The following is a 22,979-nucleotide window of genomic DNA, read 5'->3' on the forward strand; positions in this document are numbered from 1 at the left end:
GAGCATCACTAGTGAGAGACCATTTTTTTCCAGGAGTACATGTATTGATTGGGCAGAAGTAGTGTGCTTCCACAAAAAAGTGCTTGCTCTCCACATAGCTGTGATCATTTTGTTTATTTATCCAGCTGCCTGAGCTTGAACATTTAGGGGCATCCACATGCCACTCACTACAATGCTATTAAAGTTTCCTAGATAATTTGATGGGGGTGCCTCATAGAATAAAAGTCCCTCCATGCATGGTACTGAGACTCGGGGGTCAGGGTCTAGGTCTCCCCCTTGCATTGTTCCACCCCTGGTTTTTTCACTCGTCTCCTTGTCTGACTACACACACAGGTGGGTCCTTCCGTGACCCCCATCTCCTCTACATTTGAGGGTGGCGGAGAGACATTTCCCCCAACATATTAGACACCCTGGTATATTTCTGCTAACTTGACATTTGTACCCCTGGGGCAAAGGAGCATGACCTGAACATAACAAACATTTTTTTTACATAAAATGCACAGAATACTTCAATGGAATACCTGTAGATCCTAGCTCTATATCCTGTATATTCCAAACAGACCTGTAATGCGCCTGGTCCTCTTTTCTAATAAGATCCTACATCCTGTGGTTGTAGATGGCAGCCAGTGAATTTCCAGTCATTCTTCGGATAGTTGAAAGGGGGTGGGATGTCATCAAACATTTAGAGGTCCGTGTTTCAATCTAATAAATGCATTCACAAGGCACATTCAGTAATCACATTCCAACACTAATATACCTGCTTAAGTTTCAGCATTTTCAAGGTGTGTAAAAATTACAGCCTATGCACTACTATATATGTAGGAAATCTAATCGGTGCTTGATTTCTTTTTCTTTGGTGTAACGCAGCAGAGGATGCTTTGTCAGACGTATGCGGCCATTTACTTGAATAGCTAATAAAAATGCAGTAAAATGAAGGAGTGCATTGGAACTATATTTTATGGCACTGCTTTACAAATAATGCAGAAACAAAACTGTGTCCTGTAAAGTAAGTAACATATATGAACCACTTAAGCTTCTATAAAAAATTCCACAGGGGTTCTTAAGTTCTACAAGTCCTTAATAAGTGCTGCAAAGTGCCACCGTTATATCATATAGAAAAGCTACTTGTTTCTTGTGTGTGCTGTTCAGAGTTCAGAGAGTACTCCTCGGTACTGTGCACACTATGCCTTCTCCAGGCGCCATATTTCTTTACTAGTTCCACAATTTGGCCTTTGAACGATGCGCCCATGAAGACGTAGAGAATCGGGTTCAGGCAACTGTGAAGCAACGCGATAGCCTGCGTTACCTGGATGGCCACGTCGATGGTCTTGCTCATTTGGCAGGACGTAATCCAGGTGTATATGATATCTAAGGCCCTGCAGAGCTTAACTACATTGTACGGTAGTTGGGTAGCAATGAAGACTCCCACCACTGCCATCAGGACCTTCAGAGGTCTAGACTTCCTTATATTTGGAGCCTTGATCAGAGCCCTCGCCATGGCGGTGTAGCAGGCTGCCATAACGAGAAACGGCACAGCAAAGCTAAGGACTATTTCTAGGATTTGAATGGACGCTTTCATGAATTTGGCCAGGTCTGTTGAAAATACAGGCAGACACATGTGTCTCTTTCCATGTTCCTTGGTCGTGTTGAAGATGAGTTCTGGAATACTGAGCAAAATGGCAGCCACCCATATGGATAGACAGATTACCCGGCATTGCTTATTATGCCTCTGACGACTCTGGGCTCTGGCTACTGCCATGTACCTGTCGACGCTGATGCCAGCCAAGAACAGCATGCTGGAGCTGAAGTTCATTGTGTACAAGGCAGAGGTAGCCTTGCACATCACCCTTCCAAGAACCCATCCGTGTATTGCGTTCACCACCCAAAAAGGAAGCGTGAAGAGGAGCAACAAATCTGCAATAGCTAAGTTCATGATGTACACATCCGTCTTAGTTTTCTTTTTTTTATAGTAAGCGTAAATTGCCACAACCGTGGAATTTCCAGCCACACCAATTATGAAGACCAGGATGTAAAGCACAGGCAGGAAGATCTTGGTGAAATCCCGGACATCCCCTTTTTCACAGAGCATTTCATAGTCTGTGTAATCAAGAGTGGAGTTGTCTTCATCTGTGTAATAGTACTCCTCGGTAGGATTCTGGACCATGTTGCTATCTTGAGGGTCCATCACTTACACGTCCTAGAAGGTAGTAAAGGAAGATGAATAAATTGGTGAAACATATTTTTAAAATAATAAACTACAACATTGGGTAAAAAACACAGTCCTGTTCTACATTCAACTGTGAGAATTTCCACAATAAAATTTCACTGGCTTCACTTCTCTTTCTGAGGTAGCAAAACTGAATAAAGTGTGATTTTGCCTCCCATTGACCAAGTGTAAGGATAGGATGATGAAACCATCTTCCTTTTGCACATGCAATTCCCTGAATAGAAAGGTTGTGTCCTGTGTTCAGGAGTTTCTTTCATCTTCTAGGAATGCTTCTATGAGAACCCTTACTCCCCCCCAAAAAAACAGTTTTTTAATTTATTGTCAATTCCCTAAAAAGTATTTTGTTTAGAGTAAGGAGGAACAAATTATTATCATGAAAACAAGAGGCAGTGTCCAATTTGTCATTACCCAATAACCTAAATATTCCTCCAGTGCCTCGTAAAGAAAGATTCTGCTTCTCTAAGTGTTTGTAAGAATCAACGGCCGAGGTTGCCCTGCCACGAGTGGGCTATATTCTGGATTCTGTAGAAGAGCACATTGTGCAGATTTCCAAATCATGTTCCTCCATAAAATCATATGATTGAAGTGCTAACAGGGTAACTGTAGTCAAAGCTAGAGTACGTTTTAGGGGGCTGCAAAAAAATGTGAGCATGAGACCTTTCGCAGGCCTTTCATACCAGTTTTTAAACTTGATGCACCAGATGTTAAATTGTGCATTCAGAGATTCATGTGAAATCAATCCAGATTATGATTCATCGCCACATTAAGTCTGCATGCATTATTGTCGTTCTGAGTGGAAAGTTAGCAAGAAGCAGATGAAACATAGCATAAAGACCTCCAGGTCTGAATGGGGAAAGTACCCTGTATATACTGAATGCGCTATTGTTTGAGGTGTATTTCCAATGTGTCCCTTTACCACTGCGTATGTACATTGTTTGTTTACTAAGTTGTCTTGGAAGTACATGGAGTTCTTGTGTAGGAGAATTGTAACAACTGCTATTTCAACTGGTGCATAGCATAAAACTACTTGAGACATTGCTCATGTCTCATTTTTTTACACCCGAGTCACATAGATTGACTGATCAGGCTTGCAGTTTGCAGCCAGATTCTAACTATTTTATTTGAAAGTATAGTCCTGTAGCTTCAAATGTGACAACGTTTACCATTGTTAAGTCATGTAAGACACTGGTGATAAAGGGCTTCTGAAGATGTTTCATCTATTGTTGGAGAATCTAGCCACTTCCCTGCTCAATACTCCTATCCTATGTTACTTGCCACCCCACTACTCATGAAATTCAAACTTAAAGCAATATTTTATGTCTGTACCTGGGCATCCTTTATTGTCACCCACCACACCATTGGGCAGGAATTTTTACCTTTTTACTGTTTTAGTATGACCATGATAGAGCATCACACTCAATCAAAATCTCTGAATAATCAACCTTTCCATGCAGCCTTCTTCCCAATAACAATTCTGCAAACTTTATACTTCATTTTAGTTACCCATACCTCAGTATGTAGGCATTTGTTCCAAGTCCAACTTCTTTTCTTTCAACACCCATGTCCTTTGTACACGGATCCTGGATCTTATATTTAAAAGTTTGATGCATGTCGGGAATGGGATAATTAATTCAGGAGCTGTACGCCTACCAACTCAATAACCCACGCTAATTATTTAAGAATGTAACACAACTAAGTGATAAAACTGGAAGTAAAGCTGACATCTCATAAGTTAAAAGTTGTAGGTGTAAATTAAAGGTTTCAATGCAGAAAATATAGCAAGAATGTCACATATCAAGAAATGTATTATCGTTGCAAATGTTGTATATATTTTTTATATGTTTATATTTTATATAAAAAAGAACAAAAACTACATTTGAAAAAAAAACTCAGGTTAGGTCAGAATATAGTTCTGAGAGAATCCCTGCTCAGTCCCTGATATCTTTGGCACAAACAGGAGACAATACGCAGAAAACTGTGTGTTAAGTTCAAGCTCTACCAACAATTTAAAAAGTAAAAATGACTACGCAATAAACTTCCATATCCAATTTAGACCAAAAGGCAATACTTTAATTGACAAAAAGTCACCAACATCATTAAAGGTGGTATAGGGGAATCAAAGATATGAACTTTTAAGTTTTAAGGCAAAAGGTACTAACAAAGAAAAGCGCTAATCAAATACAACAATTCACGTTTGGCCACGACCTAGGTGCGATTTCAGGTTGTCTTTGATGGAAGAGAGGTCAGGTACACCAAGTGGGTCATCCCGGTCAGAGTTTTTACATTCGTACTTGGGTCTGAATTACAGTTAGGTGGATGGGTTAGTCCATCACAAATGTGACTGATATCCTGTCTGCCTTACTGCAAGTGCATTATATCCTGTGGCACTTGTAATGGACAGGGTATCATCTGCCAAATTGTAAATTAGGCCCTTTGTCTCTGAAATGGAAGTTAACATCTTCCAGCATTTTAAGGTTCAATGCTGTGTCAAGTGATAATCCCTCTAAGTCAAATAAGTCATCGTTGATCTCCAACTAAAGCTGTAGGTTTTTGCACCAAAAGCTTTGAGTGGAACACAACTGGATTTTATAGTTGCTGAAGTTGCTTCATGGGTTGGATAGATTTGCCTCCTTGTCCCGGTCCAAGGTTTTACCTTATGACTTAGTCACTTTTTGGTAGTCCTGCGGGGCAAAGCTGGAAGTCATAGAAGCGCAGGGCTCTATAAGGCTGGATACCTTTGTCTGAGGTCCTAATGTGTCAGTTTTCAGCATGTCAGAAACTTCTGAGCTGGATGAACCTCGTTTCCTTGCTCGTCTTGGGTGCTACCTCCCAGGGCAAACCTCAGCACCATGTCTCAGTCCTCAAGAGGAAGAAACATGATTTAGTTCCAGCCTTTTCAAACTGCTGGAAAAGTTCCTCTTGGTCAGTCCTGCAGCTTCTAGTCCTGGTCCTTCTCCAGCTAGGTCTCCTGCAGGGTTCAGTCCTCTGTGGTCAGCTGGTCTCTTTTGGAGGATGGGGTCCTTTTTATTTGTGTGCCCCTGAAGCAGGCAAACATAAATAAAACCACTTGACGAGCTGTTCTAGACCATCGGTGCCAGCACAGGTCATTGTGTGAGTCCTTTTCTTCCAGCAAGAGTCAGGAGTCTTCTTCCAGTAGCGCCTCCTTCTTCTTCAGATTGAGGCTTCTTAGGAGTAGGTGGAGATAGAGATGCCAGATTCACTAGTCAGTGGTTGAAGAATTTCTGCAACTCAGTCATACCTATTTTCTCACAGTACCCCACTTCCTCTTTGCCTTTCTTTAAAATTGTTACAAGGGGGCAGAGCTCTGCTGCCACCAGGCAGGTCTGCCTTCAGCAGCAAAGCCTCTCCACTATTTATATGAGCTGTCCTCCCATGTGACAGAGTAAAAACTGGTTAATAAACAGTGCAATTAACTCCCCTAGGACCCCCCAATACTCTGTTGTATTTTTGTAATAAACAGTGCAGCCCGCATATGACATTCAACTCCCACACCATATTCTGCACCGTCTTCAATGGTCTTTCAGGACAGATCAGTATACCAACTGGGTAAAACACATTTTACAACTAGCATTATAGGATTGGAGCACGTGCACTGTGGCACTGACCACAAAGTCCTAATACTAGCAAATATAGTGCACAGGAAAAGGTGAAACCTCTAGGGTGACCATGCAGAAAGGGGGAATTTCCTACACTAATGCACCCTAAGCTGGATTCCACCTAATGGCTCATTTTTCCACCACCCTACACCTCCTGTCTCCGTATAGCACTATTACAGGTTATTTTTAATACCTTCTTTCTCAATTGCCCAATGTTTTCCCTCTCTTTCTCTTCCCCCTTCTTTGCGCGTGTCTCTCTCTTGTTCTGGGTCGATGAGAATTAATATCCCTTGTCGCCCAAAAATGGGTGTTGGTGGCGGCCACCACCTGCATCCAGTATAATGTATTAAACAATGAGACCAGACCGTGATACGTTTTCTTGCAGGAAATGAAGTGATATGGCCACCCTTCCTCCTCCCGAATGCACACACGTTATTGCTGTTTAATGTATTCCAGTTGAAATGCAGCTTGCAGAGCAGCATCAGTTCCAGATAGGCATCCCATCTGTTTCTACATCCCATGCAATGAGCCCTCCAGGGCCTCATATGAAGTATTGAAAGGTTTAATGCAAGGTACCTTTTAACTCTGTGCAGAAGTTATTTTAATAGTGTTATAGATTAAACTTTTGTTAGTTAGAAGGTGAAGTGTTCTAAGATTTATTTTAAGGGATAATTCAAGCTTTTTTCAGTTTGTTTGACTTACTTGCGGTTGTGTACCCTGGTACTCTGCATCATGTTCAAGACAGCTGGGGTATAAACATCTTTCATTTTATATAAGCATTTGGTTGAAACTAATGGGCTTTGTAGGATAACTTGAGAGGACATGAAAGCCACCACTGTCACCAGCCGGAGGAGTAGTGCGCCACTATTACTTTGACTCTGCTTACGTTCTCTCTCACTTTCTCTCTCTCATTAGTTTTGTTGAAGTTTCTTGTTCTGTAATGAATGAATTTAACAGTGTATCATAGGTAGGGCTCCCGGTTTTATGGTATTTATTTTTTTGCCATTTCCGTCTGTATTTATCCATATTTATTTTTTGACCATTTTTTCTAGATTTATACACATTTATTTTTGCCACAAGCAAAAGACGACGCTACAGCTAGTATTTTTCCACATTTATTTAAATTTACAATTTTATTCGTTTTCTATTACAATATAGTCTATATTGTACTAGAAAACAAGTAGAAAGCATTGGCATAGCCAATAGGTCTCGCCTTTGAGGCCTTTTAAGTATTTGGTTATGCAGCACAATACTCTTTAGTACATACATTAAACAATAAAAACAAGAAGAAGAATGCACTTTGCAATGTTCTGGAACAGTCAACTTAATGATCACTGGCTGCTAATTAAAGTAAACAGACAGAAAGGCGATTTATAAAAACGAAGAAACTTTATAAAGACAATTTTCATTACATTGTATATTCTATTTGACTCTTAAATCCTAAAATGAGGTGAACCAATGGCAGGTATTTGTTTAGAGAAGGTGGCAACACTACTTACGAGTGGGTTGACTATGCTGTCTAGGCATCCACTGTAAGGTAGACAGGCACACTATCAGAGGCTGTGTCTTACTGTCTTAGAGCTCAGGACAGTTGTAAATCGCTGCAAATCATGCATCAGTCCAGTTCACAGCTTACTTGTGTCACTCATGCTGCTGGAGAGCGGCGTCCAGTCACTGTGCACTCGGTGACCCTGGCAGAACCAAACAGGTGTGCCTCGGGCCCCTCGGAAGTATGCAGATGTTTTCTTAGTCAGGTGGGGTGCAACACTTGAAGAGCTGGGCATATGAAATTTGCTTCCAGGCGCTTCTGTGTACCGCTCGCTTGTCTCTTGGGTATGGTGTACGGAGAAGGGTCATTACCACACGTGCCCCTTAAAGAAACCACAGAATGTACGAGTCTTCTCAGCCTCTGCAGCTTTGAGTGGACCCTACGGCGTTATGCTCGATTTGAGGCAGTGCTTAATTTGAGCAGGAGCTTTCAGGTGCTCAGCACCTGCACTTCTTTTACAGGGCCGGGGCTACAATTTCTGACCCTGCAGGTGGTGGTCTCAATATTAATTGTTCAAATTCAAAATAAAAAGAATAACATACATTGCATGGTTTCTGGCTGGTAATTGTTCATAGACAGGCCAGCATATGCCTGTCCACGCAAGCATGATTGGGTATCACCAAGTTAGTGATGTCATCTCGCTGATCACAAATCCAAGAAGTCATTGACAAACTATGTTTTGCATTCTATTCCCCAAGTCTGCTGCACCCTGCCACTGCCTGAGCCTAAGCCTCCCATTGAATAATTGTAGCTGGGGGATGGCTTATGACGGAGTTGAGGCAAGGAAGCTGTGAGAGCTCTTGAGGAAGAATAAACAAAAGTAAGTGTGGACTTTCCACTTGCTGCGTAGCCAGAGTAGCATATCCTGCAGCCCTGCATTGCTGCTTTCCTCAACGTACTCGATGCAGCTGTGGCCCAACACAACTTTTGTGCGCCATGGCGTCACCAGTAGAATCTGTGCGCTGAACCCCAGCATGATAATTGCAGAGCATGAGTGTGTCCAGTAGGCACCACAGCCATATTTGTCGGCATTGGCAGCATTACGGCTGGGAACAATGCCTGTGCTGTAGCAGGCAGGGTCACAGCAAGCTGAGCAGTGGATGCAGATGCCGTCGCCATCCCTGGACCTACTAATTGCAGGCAGCACTAGTAGTGACATCACCTGCTGTGCTCGAGCAGCTACCTGTTCTGCAAATAACCCAGTTATACTGCACTGATTAATATATGCAAAAAAATACTTTTCATTCGGTGTACATTTTGTTTTTCCACTCGGTGTAGGTAAGAAAGTAAAACATGTCATCTTCCGCTTCTTTAGGAATGACAACAGGAAAACGCAGAGTACAAAATAGCAGGGACATGTACAGGCTGACGACAGGGGTCACAGGCAGCAGCAGTGTTATAGATGAGAGAGAAAGCAGGAGTAAAGAGAAGAAAGAAACAACAGGAGAGGAGATAGATAAGACGGAGCTAAGTAGAAGAAAAGGAGAGCAAATCAGATACAAAGAGAAAGCAGCCATGACGTGAAGAAGAGAGCATTAAGAAGAGAGAAGATAGAATGAAAGGAAATAGAGGACAGGACAGACGAAAAAAAGCAGACAAATGAAAAAATGGAGACACAGCTAATGACTGCTAGAAGAGTGATTGTAAAAAGCCATGATCCAGGGGAGAGAGAGCAGAGCATGGATAAAAGTGAAGATGAAAATGGGCAGGGGTAGAATGAATAGAGGGCCAATCAGAAATACAGGGAATAAGGTAATGCACAAGGTGCGACAAAGATGATAGAAAACAATTCGAGAGGTGGGAAGATAGACTCTTAAAGCAAAGACTTAGGGGTCAGACAACAGATCAAGGTTAGAAGATAGAGACTGAGGCAGTGAGAGTGTTGAAAGTGGGGCTCACCGGAGAAGGAAGTGAGCTGTGGCCTCCTTGTCAACATTTTCAGCACCTGCACTTCTTTTTTTACAAATTAAGCGGAAAGTGACACGCCAGGTTCCAGTGTCAACGCAGCCACTTGGAAGGTTTTCGAGGCAAATGAGGAAACGGGTAGCCTCACACTTAACATCGTGGCATCGGGCCATTTTTTCATTTCCCAAGGGCCAACGTTGCTGGAAGGATTTTCACTCATTGATTCCCAAAAATGGTTGAAGATCGGAAAGCGAACTGACTGCCTACTGTTCAGTGCCAAAGTAAAGAATGAGAGTCGCATATTTCGTCTGCAGTTCAGTGGAATGTCCAAGGAGCAGTCGTTAGAACATTGCAGTCACTGTGTACAGGTACTTCAAGCATACATCGCTGTCCAAGAACAAGAGTATGGTGTAGTGGCTCAGGAAGGCAAGTTGGCAACAAATGATTCATCACATCATGCGCCCAGTCATTCTGAAGTGCATAGCAGCATTCTATCGAAGTCCAGTGCCTCAGGAGGAAGGATGTCTGTGATGCAGCTTGCACAGTCGGTGCTGAAAGGGAACTTAACAGAGCAGCCTCTGGTCTACCAGCAATCCGCTTGGAACCCAAATGATTTACGGCCCTTCTTACGTCTGTGTCTTCTGGACCAGCACTTCCCCACCTTCGTAGACGCGATGGAAAAGGAACTCAAAAAACTGGCTGATGCGTGAAATATCTTGGCCTGCAATCAACACATTTGCTGTGACCTGGAATGTGAATAAAGCTCTTGCAAAAGCGTGAAAAAGAAAAAAAAGAAATTTGCTTCCATCGGGTAGTTTCAGGCCTCCTACCTAGACGGCTGTGATTGCCAGTGCCGCAGCATGGAAGGCCGGATGTCACACAGTATTTAGGACATTTTACACTAAACATCCTTATTGTCGTGTCCGATATCAGTGATACCGAGTCATAATCGCGCACTAGCAATAAAAAGTACATTTGCAGGTTAACACGTGGCTGGCACAGTCTCACTGACACTTTTGGCATAAAGTCTGTGCATTAATTATTTTGTCTCATATAAAGCTGCACTCGGTCTGCAGACTCGTGGCTTGTGCTGGCTTCAGACACAGGTGGTACACTGAAAGAAGGTAAGGTTTTGTTTCAGTTTCAAATCATGCTCACTCTGACCACTGCTCCTTTCATCGCGCGGCAGTCTCCGAATACATATCACAGATCATGCAAGCCCTGCACTGCCTGGAGAGGGCGACTTTGTTAATAGTCTGTGTAAAACGGTTCGTACCTAGAGCAGCACTGCAGTCTGTGCATGGCATGTTAAACTAAATGTGCAAATCAAGTGTCTGTGGCCACGAGTGTTTGGTACAGCCATCACTTTGGAATTTAAAACACTACAACACCAGCGCGCCGGTAAATGGTTTTATGCTCCACACTGTAGGCACACTTACTTTAGCACCAAATAGCCTGTGCCACTGAGAGCAGCAACACGGCCGCCTGGCTCACCTCTCTCCGTGCCTGGTGACAATCTCCACTCGGCTCCAGCAAATGGTCACCGCTACCTCATTGTATGCCCCCATCTCCCCGCAGCAAAGGAGGCAATACACTAAACACCAGTGAGCAGCCACGCAGTCAGCTCCCAGAGGCAGCTATTTACTCTCGCGGGGGTCATGCAGCATGAGCCAGCAAAGGAGGGGGCCGTACTCTAAACCCCAGTGTTCTTTCTGAAAGGAATCCGCCGCCGTAGTGAGGGCCCGGAGGCGCCCTGCCAGGAGTTTCCTGCTGTGCGAGATAACGAAGCTGACAAGCCTCACCCGAGTACTTCACAGGTCTTTAAAAAGATCATTCACATGTTAACGAGGCTTTGTTGTTTATTTCACCCCTTCTTTCCAGACTGAAGTGTGGGAAGCCTCTACTACAGCAGGCATCCCAAGTCATTCCAAGTGCCCCGTCGGTAGCAAAATACCAGACGGCAGCGTGGTAAAATTTGCTAGTATTTTGCCGTTTATAAATATAAATACAGACAAAGGAAATATAGATTTCCCTCTGTATTTATATGTATAAATCCGTAAAAACGGAAAACCGGGAGCCCTAATCATAGGATAGAGTTCAGAATCCTTAAATCTAAAATGTGGCAAGATGGCCCTGTGGCTGAATGCAGCTGAGGAGAAAAGTGTGCACATCTTAGGCAACTTCTTTGAACCCCACCACTGGGGATTCCTTCATTCATTTATGCTGTCCAGGCAGATAAGTTGAGTACCGCTATGTTGGATAAGCGTATAATATGTGAGCAGCATCTTCAGACTCAAGTGAGACAGAGCTATATAATAGATCAGTTTTAATTCTGTTCACCTAAAGGTGGAAAAGGAGAGGAGACCTGGTGTAGTAAGTCCTCGGAAAGAGTGTCAAGACAGAGAGGATCTTCTTTGTAACTAGGGTCACCACGTTCACTGATTTACTAGAGACAGGATTACATAAGGAAGACCGCAGCATGACAAATGTGAGCCAGAGGCTCTAGAGCAGCATTATCTCAAGGTGGGAGTCCTGGAAATTCCCTCACTGCTCCTCAGCCTCCATCCTTTTCAACATCAACATCTTTGTGTAGTCCACAATGGGTCTGCAAGACTGACGATAAGTCTGCCTCGCTAAGGACGTATAGCAGGACCTGTGGCTAGACTTCACTTCACTCTCCATATGGAAAGAGACTCTGTCAAAGCACTCTGCATAGCACTCCATGCCAGGAGAAGACATTACAGGTACCGCTTTGTTGCTCGCAAGAATAGAATCAGACTTCTTGGATGAGCCATGACAAACGTGCTCAGCATGCAGGGGTTAATAAGTGGAGAGGGGAAGAGGTCCTACTCCATTGTCCCCAGGCTGTGAACTAGACTACGTCCCCAATACAGAAAATCCTTGGAGGACATTTCAGTTTTAAGAAAAACTGAACACTTAAGTCCTTCAAGACAACACTTTTGAGTTGGAATGGGAATAAATAAATACATAAATAAAACTAAACAAATGATTTATATGAGTCCGACATCTAAGGCTACGAGTTCTACTCCAACCATGATAATGAGGTCGGTGGACAAACGGGAGCTAAGCTTAATCTTGCCCAGCTGCACCACAAATGACCAACCGTAGCACCCAGCCATCTTCTCCATACTAGCAAGACATTGGTTTTGAAACTTTGCTTGTTTTTCTAAACCAGGTTAAGAAATGGGCTGCTTTAATTTGGTTTCAGAAGGCACTGGTACACATGCATGGTACTTGTAGTTTCCTGTGTCCACCCTGAAGTGTGAACTTTTTTGCATCAAAGCACTAAATCTAAAGGGCTTGCATTTGCTGAGCAATTGTGACCTCATTCACTTTCTAATGGTTGTATCATGATACTGGAGTAAAAATATTACAGTATATACTGCAAGTAGCCTAAATGATCATGTACATTGTTATTAATGCACATCACTGGTGCCAGAAATAATTCCCCAAAGTCTTATGTTCTAAATGTTGTCTTAGCTCCCATGCAAATGTTTCCTTTAGTTTTGTCTGAATATAATTGGTTAGACCTTTGGGTGTCCTCTGTCGCCGATCCAGGGGTAGCTAGTTTTACAGCAGAATGTGTGTCACAGTGTCACCCTAGGTCAGCAGAGCCCTGCTTTATTCACCTTCTGACATTTCATTAAGTCATGTGAGCAATACCTGGCTCTTAAAAAATCCACCAGAACCCCACTTCATGAAGCGCCTGCTGTTACCCTCTTCTAGGCATCTCACGCCACAGTTTACATCTAATGGTATCAATTCTTATCCACACGTACGGAACCAACTACCAAATGCCCTTTGTACTGACTGGCTAATTTACTTTTTATCCTTTTTGATAAAGCTGATCCCAGCTCTCAACCCAGCTGCGAAAATGTTGCTTCCTTCTTTACTGAGAAGACAGAAAACATAAAAACGGACCTTCTTAAGACTCTAGCAACTCTAAATGGCACTCACGAGAGCACCCCCTCTTCCTCTCTAACCTCCCTAACCTCCCCCAACCCACTCCCTCCAAAGTTTGCCCTCAAAAATAATGCAAAATGGACCTCCTTCAACCTTTACATAGAAGATGCAGTACTAAAAATAATCACATCACTCAAACCCTCTAACCACTTCATTGATTCTCTTCCTGCCAATTATCTAAAAGAGTTCATACCGCTGCTTCTGCCTCTATGGACCAAGATTATCAACACTTCCTGAAAGCCTTAAACCAGGGCAGGTATCACCCATCCTAAACAAATCAATGGCAGACAGCACTGACCTAAATAACTACCACCCGATCTCTAACATTCCAACTTTGGCCTTACTCCTTGAAAATGTGCTAATAACCAGCTGGGAAACCACATTGACCATTTCAACTTGCTCAACCAATTCCAATCCAGCTGTCATGCAGGGCACAGTACGGAATCGGCCATGACTCACATAATAGATGATGCACTAAAAATCCTTGACCAAAACGAAGCCTGTCTACTAATCTTTCTTGATCTCTCATTGGCATTCGACACCGTCAAACATGATAATCTTCTAGACCTTCTTAGATTTAGAATGGGCCTATCAGGACCAGTTCTAAATTGGTTCACCTCTTTCCTCCAAAATAGATCCCACAGATTTAAGATAAATCAATCCCTATCTATGGCCGTCCTAGTCACTCTAGAGGTTCCACAGGGATCATCCTTCTTGCCTACACCCTTCAACCTTTTCATAGAACCCTTGACTGAAATTCTCAGCTCCTCAAACATCCTTTATCATATGTACGTTGACGAGACCCAACTATACTTAAAGATAACCTCTCTGAACGATATCACAGCCCTCAATTCAACTCTGGTAAAAACCCAGTCCTGGCTGGTGAACAGCCACTTGAAACTAAATACCCTCAAGACTGAATTCCTCCTAATCGCTCCTCCCAACAAAACTACCAGTATCGAAGAATGGATTGAACAACTCACAGCGCTCAATTGCCAACCTCATATTGTTGACTCCGCAAAATCGCTAGGACTAATACTGGACAGAAATCTTAACATGTAGAAACATATCAGTGTGGCAACAAAAGGCGTAAATATTCAGATCAACAGCCTGAGAAAACTAAAGCCATTCCTCCCCGCAAATGACTTCAAACTGGCTGTTCAATCATTTGTAATCTCAAGACTTAACAATGGGAGTGCAATGCTAAGCTTTCTTCCCAGTTCATCAACGGCCCTTCTAAGAGCTTCACTCAATTCAGCAGCTAGGCTAATCATGGGCTCAAAAAGAAATTCTCATATTACCCCTGACCTTAATGCTCTTAACTGGCTTCCTTTTGCAGCCAGAATTCAACTAAAAATCACTTGCATGACCTACAAAGCCCTACATCACAATACTCTGAGATACCTGGCCCAAAAACTGGTACTATCTAATGGAAACAGATCCTCCAGAAGTACCAGCAATCTTCTTCTGGAAACCACAATGCTTTACCAAAAAGTAAACATACAACTGTGCCTTCTCTGGAATCGCTCCTAGGATTTGGAACGCCCTGCCCCCTGTAAATAGACAGTACCCTTCTTTCACCTCTTTTAAAAAAAGAAGTACAATCCCTACTTTTAAGGAAATTCCCTTGAATCATTGTGCATTTGAATCTACAGAACTGAGAACTGTATGTCAAGTCTTGTACATTTGCATCTACGCAACTGAGAACTGTATCTTAAATTTTAACTATGTATTCATAAGTTCCTTTTGTTCCCTACTCTCGACTCATGTTCAAGTCTTGTACATTTGCATCAATGCAACTGAGACCTGTATGTCAATTTTTAACTATGTATTCTTATGTTCTTTTAGTTCCCTACGTTTGAATCATGTAAAGCTCTCTGATACCCGCAAGGGTCATTTTCACGCTAAATAAAACTTTCAAAATAAAAATAATAAAATATCCTGTGTGACCTTTCCTACCCAAAGATTACCTTGGTACAAACTTTGTCACTCGAGGAACTTTTTGCTGTGCCTGTGTTTGGTCCCGTGCTTTTATTTAAGGTATTTTGTGTTTGTTCAGTGTAGCCTCATTCTCTGGTGTGTGAGAGGAAACAGTATAAAGTTCTCAAAAGCATTATCCTTTTATATATAGAACACACTACAGACATTGTCTTCTCTTGAAATGTGAGACATTTGGTGAAAGTTGTGAAGGCTAGACTGTCACAAAGGAAATAACATGTTGAGTGATGATAGACTGAATTTAAGTGGCATCTAATCGCCGCTAAAACACAGCGCCGACAGCAGCAAAGGGATCTTTGCAATTATCAAGGACTTCACCACTGCAGCATCCACAACCCACAGCATTACCCTCCTCCCCAATTCTTTGTGACAACCTATCGGAATTCTTCAGCAACAAAATCACAACTATATACAAAAACGCCAACTCACCACAGAACACCAGCAGTCTCTTGTCTAGCCTATCCATGGAAAGCTCTGGACATGACATGAATACTTGAAAATCAATCACCGCAGAAGAAACAGCCAAAATAATGAGAACCATCTACTAAGGTGCCCCGGCAAACCCTTGCCCCCACTACCTCTACAGCTTGGGGATGTCCCCAATCATCAAAGCACTCCCCTGCTTCCTAAACACATCCACTACTGCTGCCACCTTCTCAAATACCTGGCAAGACGCAGAAGTCAGCTCACTACTAAAGACGCCTTTGGCAGACCCCACTCAGCTAGCAAACTACCACCGGATCTCATTACTACCATACCCAGCCAATCAACAAGCAACTAGACGAACACCACAATCTACACCAGCTGCTGGACACCACTCAATCAGGTTTTAGACCAAAACATAGCATTGAGACAGCCCTCATCGCACCAACCGATGATATCAGGATGATTCTCGACTGAGGAGAGACTGCTTCCCTAATCCAGCCTGACCGCTCGTCGGCTTGCAACACAGTCTCCCACTCCACCCTGATCAGAAGACTTCATGTGATAGGCATCCATGGGCCTGTCCTCAACTGGATCTGATACTCCTTTAATGGTAGAACACAGAAACCCATCATAGCACCTTAGGCTTCGAAAGAAAGGATCTCTCAGCCCAACTCTAATCAACATCTACATGCCTCCATTAGCCACCATCGTCAGGTTGCACTGCATCATCTCTATCCTACGCGGATGACACAGAACTGATTTTCTCCATTACGGACAAGAGAATCGCAATCGTCCTGAACTTGTGACTAGTGCGACCAGATAAACACAGTAGCTGCTTTGGGCTTTTTTACGCTATTTTCACTTAAACTTGTAACATTTCATATTTCCTGTGCTTCTGATTGGATTTTTGTCATTTTGGCCTTAAATTATTTATTAAAAATAACTCTATATTTCAGAATTGTTGAGGTATTTTTCTTGTGTTTTGTTTCACTTTATTGCTGTTTGAAGTGCTGCATAAATACTTTATACATTGCCTCTAAGTTAAGCCTGACTGCTCTGTGCCAAGCTACCAAAGGGGTGAGCACAGGCTAATTTATGGTTTGCTTATGACTTCACGCTGGCAAGAATTGTGGTTGCTGCTTGGGAAGGGTTTCACCTCCCCAAACCCCCCCACCCAAACCAGTAACCCAATTTCTTACATCTCCCCATTACCAGTATCTCCGTGTTGACATTCCTACCCATGTCCATACCTCTCTGCACAGGAGTTTGACATCTTCTGTGCAAAAACCTTTGGCAAAAATGCTAAATACAGGTATTATTATTGTTCCATTGTATCTTTTTCAAAGATATAAAAAAAACAATGTCTTATTCATTCAGCCATTGTAATGGGAGTCCTAAACAAGGCAGCGACTTTGCAAGCAGACAGGTTAGCGCTCCGGCTGGTCACCAGCTGCTGCAACCAGGGCAGGAGATGCCCTCAGGACAGGTGTGAAAGAAGCGTGGACCTACTGAGGTGGGTGGAGAGAGATTAGGAGGCAAGCTAGCATAGGACACGCCATCCTGTGTTTTGTACCACAACCAAGATGATGAACAATTGTGCATCCCTACAGACCCGACCTTTGCTAGGATAGCGCTCCAGGCAGAGCTAAATGTGGTGCCCTCACTTCCGCTGTTGAATACAATGAGGCAGCGGGCACGTTGGTATTCGCAGGACATTTTCTGATTGATAACATCACAGCAATGACTGGCTTCAGAACACAAACCTCTCTGCACCTCCCCCAACTCAACTGAATCAATCCCACTCCCAGCTCAGGTTCGTTATGGGAGCCAAGTTGTCTGTGATGTGGTGTGTAACAGCAGGGGCTGAGACAGAAGGGCAATGAAAAGGGCTGATGGGGTATTAAAGAAGCATTAGCAAAGCCAATAGATCTCGCTTATGCAGGAGCTATTGGCTTTGCCAATATGTTTGAGCCTTCTTGGTACACAAGCGTGGCTGCTGTGGAGTGAAGTGTCGTACAGTGAACTGGAGTAGAGTGTCTAAGAGTGGAATATACTGGAGTGGCGTAGAGTTGAATAGAGTGGAGGGGCATAGAAGGGGGTAAAGTGGAAAGGAGGGAGTTGTGTAGAGTGGAGGAGACTGTCTTAGGGTGGAGTAGAGTGTCTTAGAGTGGAGTAAACTGTAATTAGTTGGAGTGTCCTAGAGTAGAGTAGCGTAGAGTGAAGTGGCATAAAGTTAAGTGGTTATCCTAGAGTGGAGTAGGGTGTCTTAGAGTGGAGTGCCTTGGCCTAGAGTAGAGTGGAGTGTCGTTAAGTGGAGTGGCATAAAGTGGAGTGTATATGGTGTGGTAGCTCCCTGCCATTACAGACAACACATTTTCAATTGCAATGGCCATTACATAAGCACATACAGTTTTACTGATAAAACTATATAGCGCGCAAATGACAGTGGGTGAAAATGGCATCACGTAGTGTATTGATTTGTTTTGATCATATTAAAATATTTGTTTCCACCACCTTACAGAATTACAACTGAATGTGCTTGATTTGTACTTGCCTAATTCTGATATATTTTTTAATGTTTGCACAGTTCATTTATAGATATTTAAACTTAGTTGGAAGCTAAGAACAAACCTTTCCTTTCCTGTACCCAGCAAGATTGTCACTAAAAATCCTCTCACTTTGAAGTTCGAGAAAGAAAAGTAAACACCAAGCTCCCTCGAAACAAATGTGAGTTACAAACAGCAAAGCCAATGAATGGTAAGCAGTGGGCGGAATGCATTCCCAGGGAAGCTTTCAGTATCTCCACAGGAAGATGTTATGCTGTTTGGTAGGCTTTGCCCTACAAAAGCATCTACTGAACTTTAATAAATGATTAAAAGGACTTCATACTGAATAACTGGAGCATAATTAGAAGGACCCTGCTGTTTGCATGATCTTAATACAGACTGCTATGTGCCCTGCTGAAGGTTGACGCCCTAGGCCTCGGCCCAGCTCGTCCATGCCGAAAGACGGACCTGCATCTCTTCCTGGCTACTGTTGTATCCTTCCTGCTGCATAGTGCCTAGACATCGCAGTGACCACCTTCATCCCCATTTTAACCCCTTCACTGCAGCGGCTATTCCGCCGCAGTGCTAAGGGGGCGGGGGGCCGCGCGGCGCGCCCATGCTGGTGACGGAACCGCTCCGTCACCAGCCGCGGTTGCGCTGTGCTCATGACGGAGCGGCTCCGTCACGGCCCCCGCCCGCTCAATAGAACGCTCAGCGCAGGCGCGGAATCCACGCCGAGCGGGCCGTGACGGAACCACTCCGTCATCAGCACAGCGCGACCGTGGCTGATGACGGAGTGGTTCCGTCACCAGCAAGGGGAGGGGTTAAATAATAAGTCAATACAGCAAAGGACATAAGATTTCAGTTCCCTCTGACATCTCTTTACCTTATCGGATAAGCATTGTACGTTACTGCGCAAAATCCCAAATTGGCATCAGTATAACCTTGTGCCCAAGGCTGTGGGCAGGGGACAAGGGCCCGCATTATTCGGCATAGAGTAAAAGGGTCTCTCCCTCCATTACACAACATTACTGCTGTGGTACTTCATTCAGTCCCACTCCAACCTAATTTTAATAGGGGACAGGAAACCATTTTACCAAGAGCAAGGAAAAAAGACAAAGTTTACCGCTCTATAAAATGTTTATTTCCAGTGCAGAACCGCAAGGTAGCAAGGATGCCTTTGGTCCTAGTGCAAGCACGGAAAATGGCCTCTTTGACTGTTTTGTGGTAGTAAAATACAGCAATAATCAAGGTCCAGTGTGCCCCCTCAGGGCTCTGTACCCCAGTGCTGCTGCACCAGTGGTAGTTACACCCCCTGGTGCAGAACAGGTATTCCTGTTAAGCCCTCCTCTTGTACTTTTTCATGTGGAATGCAGTTAATCCTTATCAGTTGTGACTTGAAAAGAGGCTGAGAGGACCCTCTCTACTACAAGAGTTGCCAGGAAATGTTTAGCACAACTGCTAGGAGGTATTCAGGCTCAGCAGTGAAGGCGGACCTCTGCAAAGCGCACTGAGGCGAACCTGGCGCTGTAGCTCCTACCAATGTAGACTGAAGAGAGGGGCATGCGAACAGTAATAATACTAACTTGTGTTTGTACAAAACTTTAAATTGCAGCACATTCATTTCTGTTCGTCTTTAGTGTAAGGAAGTCCCCTAACCTCCACCACTCATTACAACAGTGTCTTGTCTCTATCACTAGAATTAGCATAGTTTCAACAATTTAATAAAAACTGACACTGGATCGCATTGGGGTCAATAACGCAAAGTCCCAATTGTCTCTCAAAAATACAGTGCAGCTGCTGTTGCTCGGTTGTTTTGTTTTACCACATCCCAGCCCGACTAACCGGACTGCAGACTCCCTGCGCGAGGAAACCTGTCCATGTCTGGTTTATTTATTTTGTTCGTTGCCGCTATTAAGGGAATCCTTAGACATTTTTTGTAACTTGGGAAAAGCCAGCGACAGCTACATGTGCATAGAGTTCGCCGATGTATGTTAAGAAAATATACAATTCTAATAAATGTTGCTCAGTGCAACAATCTGATGTGGTACACAGATGTAAAAGGATAAAGAAGTGATTGCTCTTAACATGTAAACATGCGTGTTCTATTTGTACACGTCCTCTGTTGTGTGATGGACAGGATATTTAAATTGCATTTATATAGTGTGGTTCCCATGGCTCGGCTCGGCTCTGGCTCGCTTCTCCCTCCGCATTTGGAGTCGTGGGCTCGTGGACCCCATCAAACGGTGCTCGATGAGAGCCAGCCACACGTCAGACCCTTTATACTGCGGGTTTGCATCTCCTCGGACCGGTCGCCAGCCTTTTGGGAAATCATGAGAATTCTGTCCGGGCCAGTCCGCCTCCCAGTTACATCCTCGTCTTTGTACACATGGAAAATGTTTCTCAGACTTGCAGACACCAACCCTGATATTTACACAGCCAAAACATTTTACTGTAAATGCACTAAACTATCCCTCCGTCAGGACTGCTATCAGGGCCGGCTGGGAACCAACGGCAGCCCCGGCGAAAACACTCCAAGTAGACCCGCTCCTTTCTTCTGCTCGCTCCCCATCCATCGCCAACCACCGCTCTCTTTCTTTCTCTCTCTTTCGCTTTCTCTCTCTTTCTCTCGCTCTCTTTCTCGCTCTCTCTCTCTCTCTCTCTTTCTCCTTCTCTCCTTCTCTCCTTTCCTTCTCTCGGGCTGCTTTCTCTCTTCCTTCCGCCTCTCCTCTCCCTTCGCTTCCCCTCCCTGCTGCACTTAACCGGGAAAAGTGATGGAGGCAGCTGGAGCGGCCGGACTTCAGCCCACTGGGCAAATGCCCGGTGGAATAAATGGCCTGTCCGGCCGGCCCTGCGGCACGGGAAACACTCGCGAGGAGAATGTACGGGAAAAGTTGTCGTAGAAGAACTGACCTGTTTCCCTCCTCGGGCGGTTATCGCCGGCGCACAGAGCTCCCTGCTGCGCCCGGCTCCCTCTGTCTGCTCGTGCGCTCGCGTGAACAGTTGTCATTACCGTGGACCCCGCCTTTGGCAGCGGCGCTTGGCCTCCTGAAAGGAAGGCTTTCCGTGAAACGGCGTGACCGCAGGGCTGTGGCGGGGATCCGCCTGTTTACCTCTTTACTGTCCGCATTTCACTTCACCCTGAAGGTCCCAGAAAGGCGAAGCAGGCAGTGAATTCCTGCAGCCTGCTGCAAACGCGCAGGAGTGACGCGCGCATACTCTAGTTGCACTTGTGTGTTCATAAAATGTGGCACTTGAGAGTTTTTAAGAGATTAAGATAGATTTAGGCCAAAAAGGTTCAGTGACCACTAAATTCCGTTCTACGAAAACATGAACAAGAAAATCCTTCTGTTTTGTAAAAAAAAATTGGTATTATATGATGGTTTTCCATTCTACATATAGAGAGGTCTGGCCAATGAACTGCAACTTACTCACTCTTCAGGTGCTCGCATTGGACCCTAAGGGCCTAGGACTATGTTTGTCAGGAGCCCCCCCCCCTCTCCCCCCCCCCCCCCCCCCCCCCGCTGCAGGGCGAGTGACTGGGTACAAGGAGTGCGTAGCCAGATTTTAAGTTGTAGAAGCTGTGTACACAATTCCGTTAATGTTGTAGGGCACTGTGGGGACCATCTCTAAGCCCGAAAAGGGGCCCTGTGACCCAGTGGTTGCATAGTGAAAGAGATCCATAATTTGGGTGTTGTGAGCTCCTCGCACCATTGGCCTCGATGCCACTGCACAAGCATCACAAATACCCCCAAACATGTACCACTGAATACTGCTTGCTCCTGCACCCCCTTTCCTTTCTCTATGATAGTGCTTACTTTGAGCCTGTGGTTTCCAGTGCTCAGCACCACCACTTAATTGTCAACACCAGCACTTGTGACAGTCTGCCACAGAGTGGCGCTGTCTGACTAATTTAGAGATGACAGCAACAACAGTTCGTTATTAATTCAATATACATTAAAAAATTACTATTTCTTGCTGTCCAAGCCATTCTTATAGCTAGGAGGCCAGGAATAGTCCGGATTGTCAAACTTGTAGGCGTGTGACGGTTAGTAGTTGTGTTGTTACTATCATCATTGACAGCATAGCAGGGGCAATGTGTGGTGCAAACTGCAGTGGCCTCTTGACGAGAGTACTGGCACTTATGTTATTTATTTACAAATTAAGAACTAGTCTATGATAAAGGGCACAAACAGCAAAGAGAGGTAATGACTGGCTTCATTAAAGAAAGGGAGAAACCAAGACCTCCCAGTACAAGAGTCAATTCGAAAAATAACTTGTCCTTCATAGTGTGTTCTTTTTTCATATTCTCTCTTCATACTTAAGAGCAGATTAAACCGTTAAAAAGCATGAATTCTGTAAGGGCCGGACCACTTTGATAGGTCCGGCTTAGTCAAGCCAGCCCCTCCGACATCCATCTTGGCCAATCTGAGCCTCCTCTCAAACTGAAGTTCTCAATGCAATGGATGCAGCACAGATCACTTGGCTGCCTTGCAGATGACATCTCAGGATGTGTGGCACTATAAAGAGATGGGCAGTGCCAATACCTTTATCTTGTACGCAGGAAGCCTGCAACTAGGTAGTAAAATAAGAGAGCCCATCCACGTGGCAGCAAATAACATGGACATCTGTGGAAAAAGTCAATCTTGGAATCTGCGTGGGGACTCAAAGGCTGCACAAGCGGCTGGCCAGTATGAAAATCCCACAAGTAAAAGGAATAATGGATG

The 22,979-nt window shown here is 44.1% G+C and overlaps 2 protein-coding genes and 1 pseudogene across 2 annotated transcripts in view; 2 read left to right on the forward strand and 1 right to left on the reverse strand.

The window, feature by feature from the left end:
• ACAD11 (acyl-CoA dehydrogenase family member 11) overlaps positions 1 to 22,979 on the forward strand; it is a 399,787-nt gene that overhangs the window by 255,254 nt on the left and 121,554 nt on the right. The gene's annotated exons all lie outside the window — the stretch shown is intronic.
• Positions 100 to 21,264, reverse strand: ACKR4 (atypical chemokine receptor 4). Its single transcript, XM_086942044.1, has 2 exons — positions 21,166 to 21,264; positions 100 to 2,197 (listed from the first exon to the last, which is right to left on the reverse strand). Exon 2 carries the CDS (start codon positions 2,183 to 2,185, stop codon positions 1,109 to 1,111), a length of 1,077 nt encoding a protein of 358 aa, XP_086798170.1. The 5' UTR covers positions 2,186 to 2,197; positions 21,166 to 21,264; the 3' UTR covers positions 100 to 1,108.
• On the forward strand, positions 7,680 to 10,008 carry LOC147689155 (meiotic recombination protein REC114 pseudogene; annotated as a pseudogene).

This window comes from Lissotriton vulgaris, chromosome 10 (genome assembly GCF_964263255.1).
Source record: "Lissotriton vulgaris chromosome 10, aLisVul1.2, whole genome shotgun sequence".
Lineage (NCBI taxonomy): Eukaryota > Metazoa > Chordata > Amphibia > Caudata > Salamandridae > Lissotriton > Lissotriton vulgaris.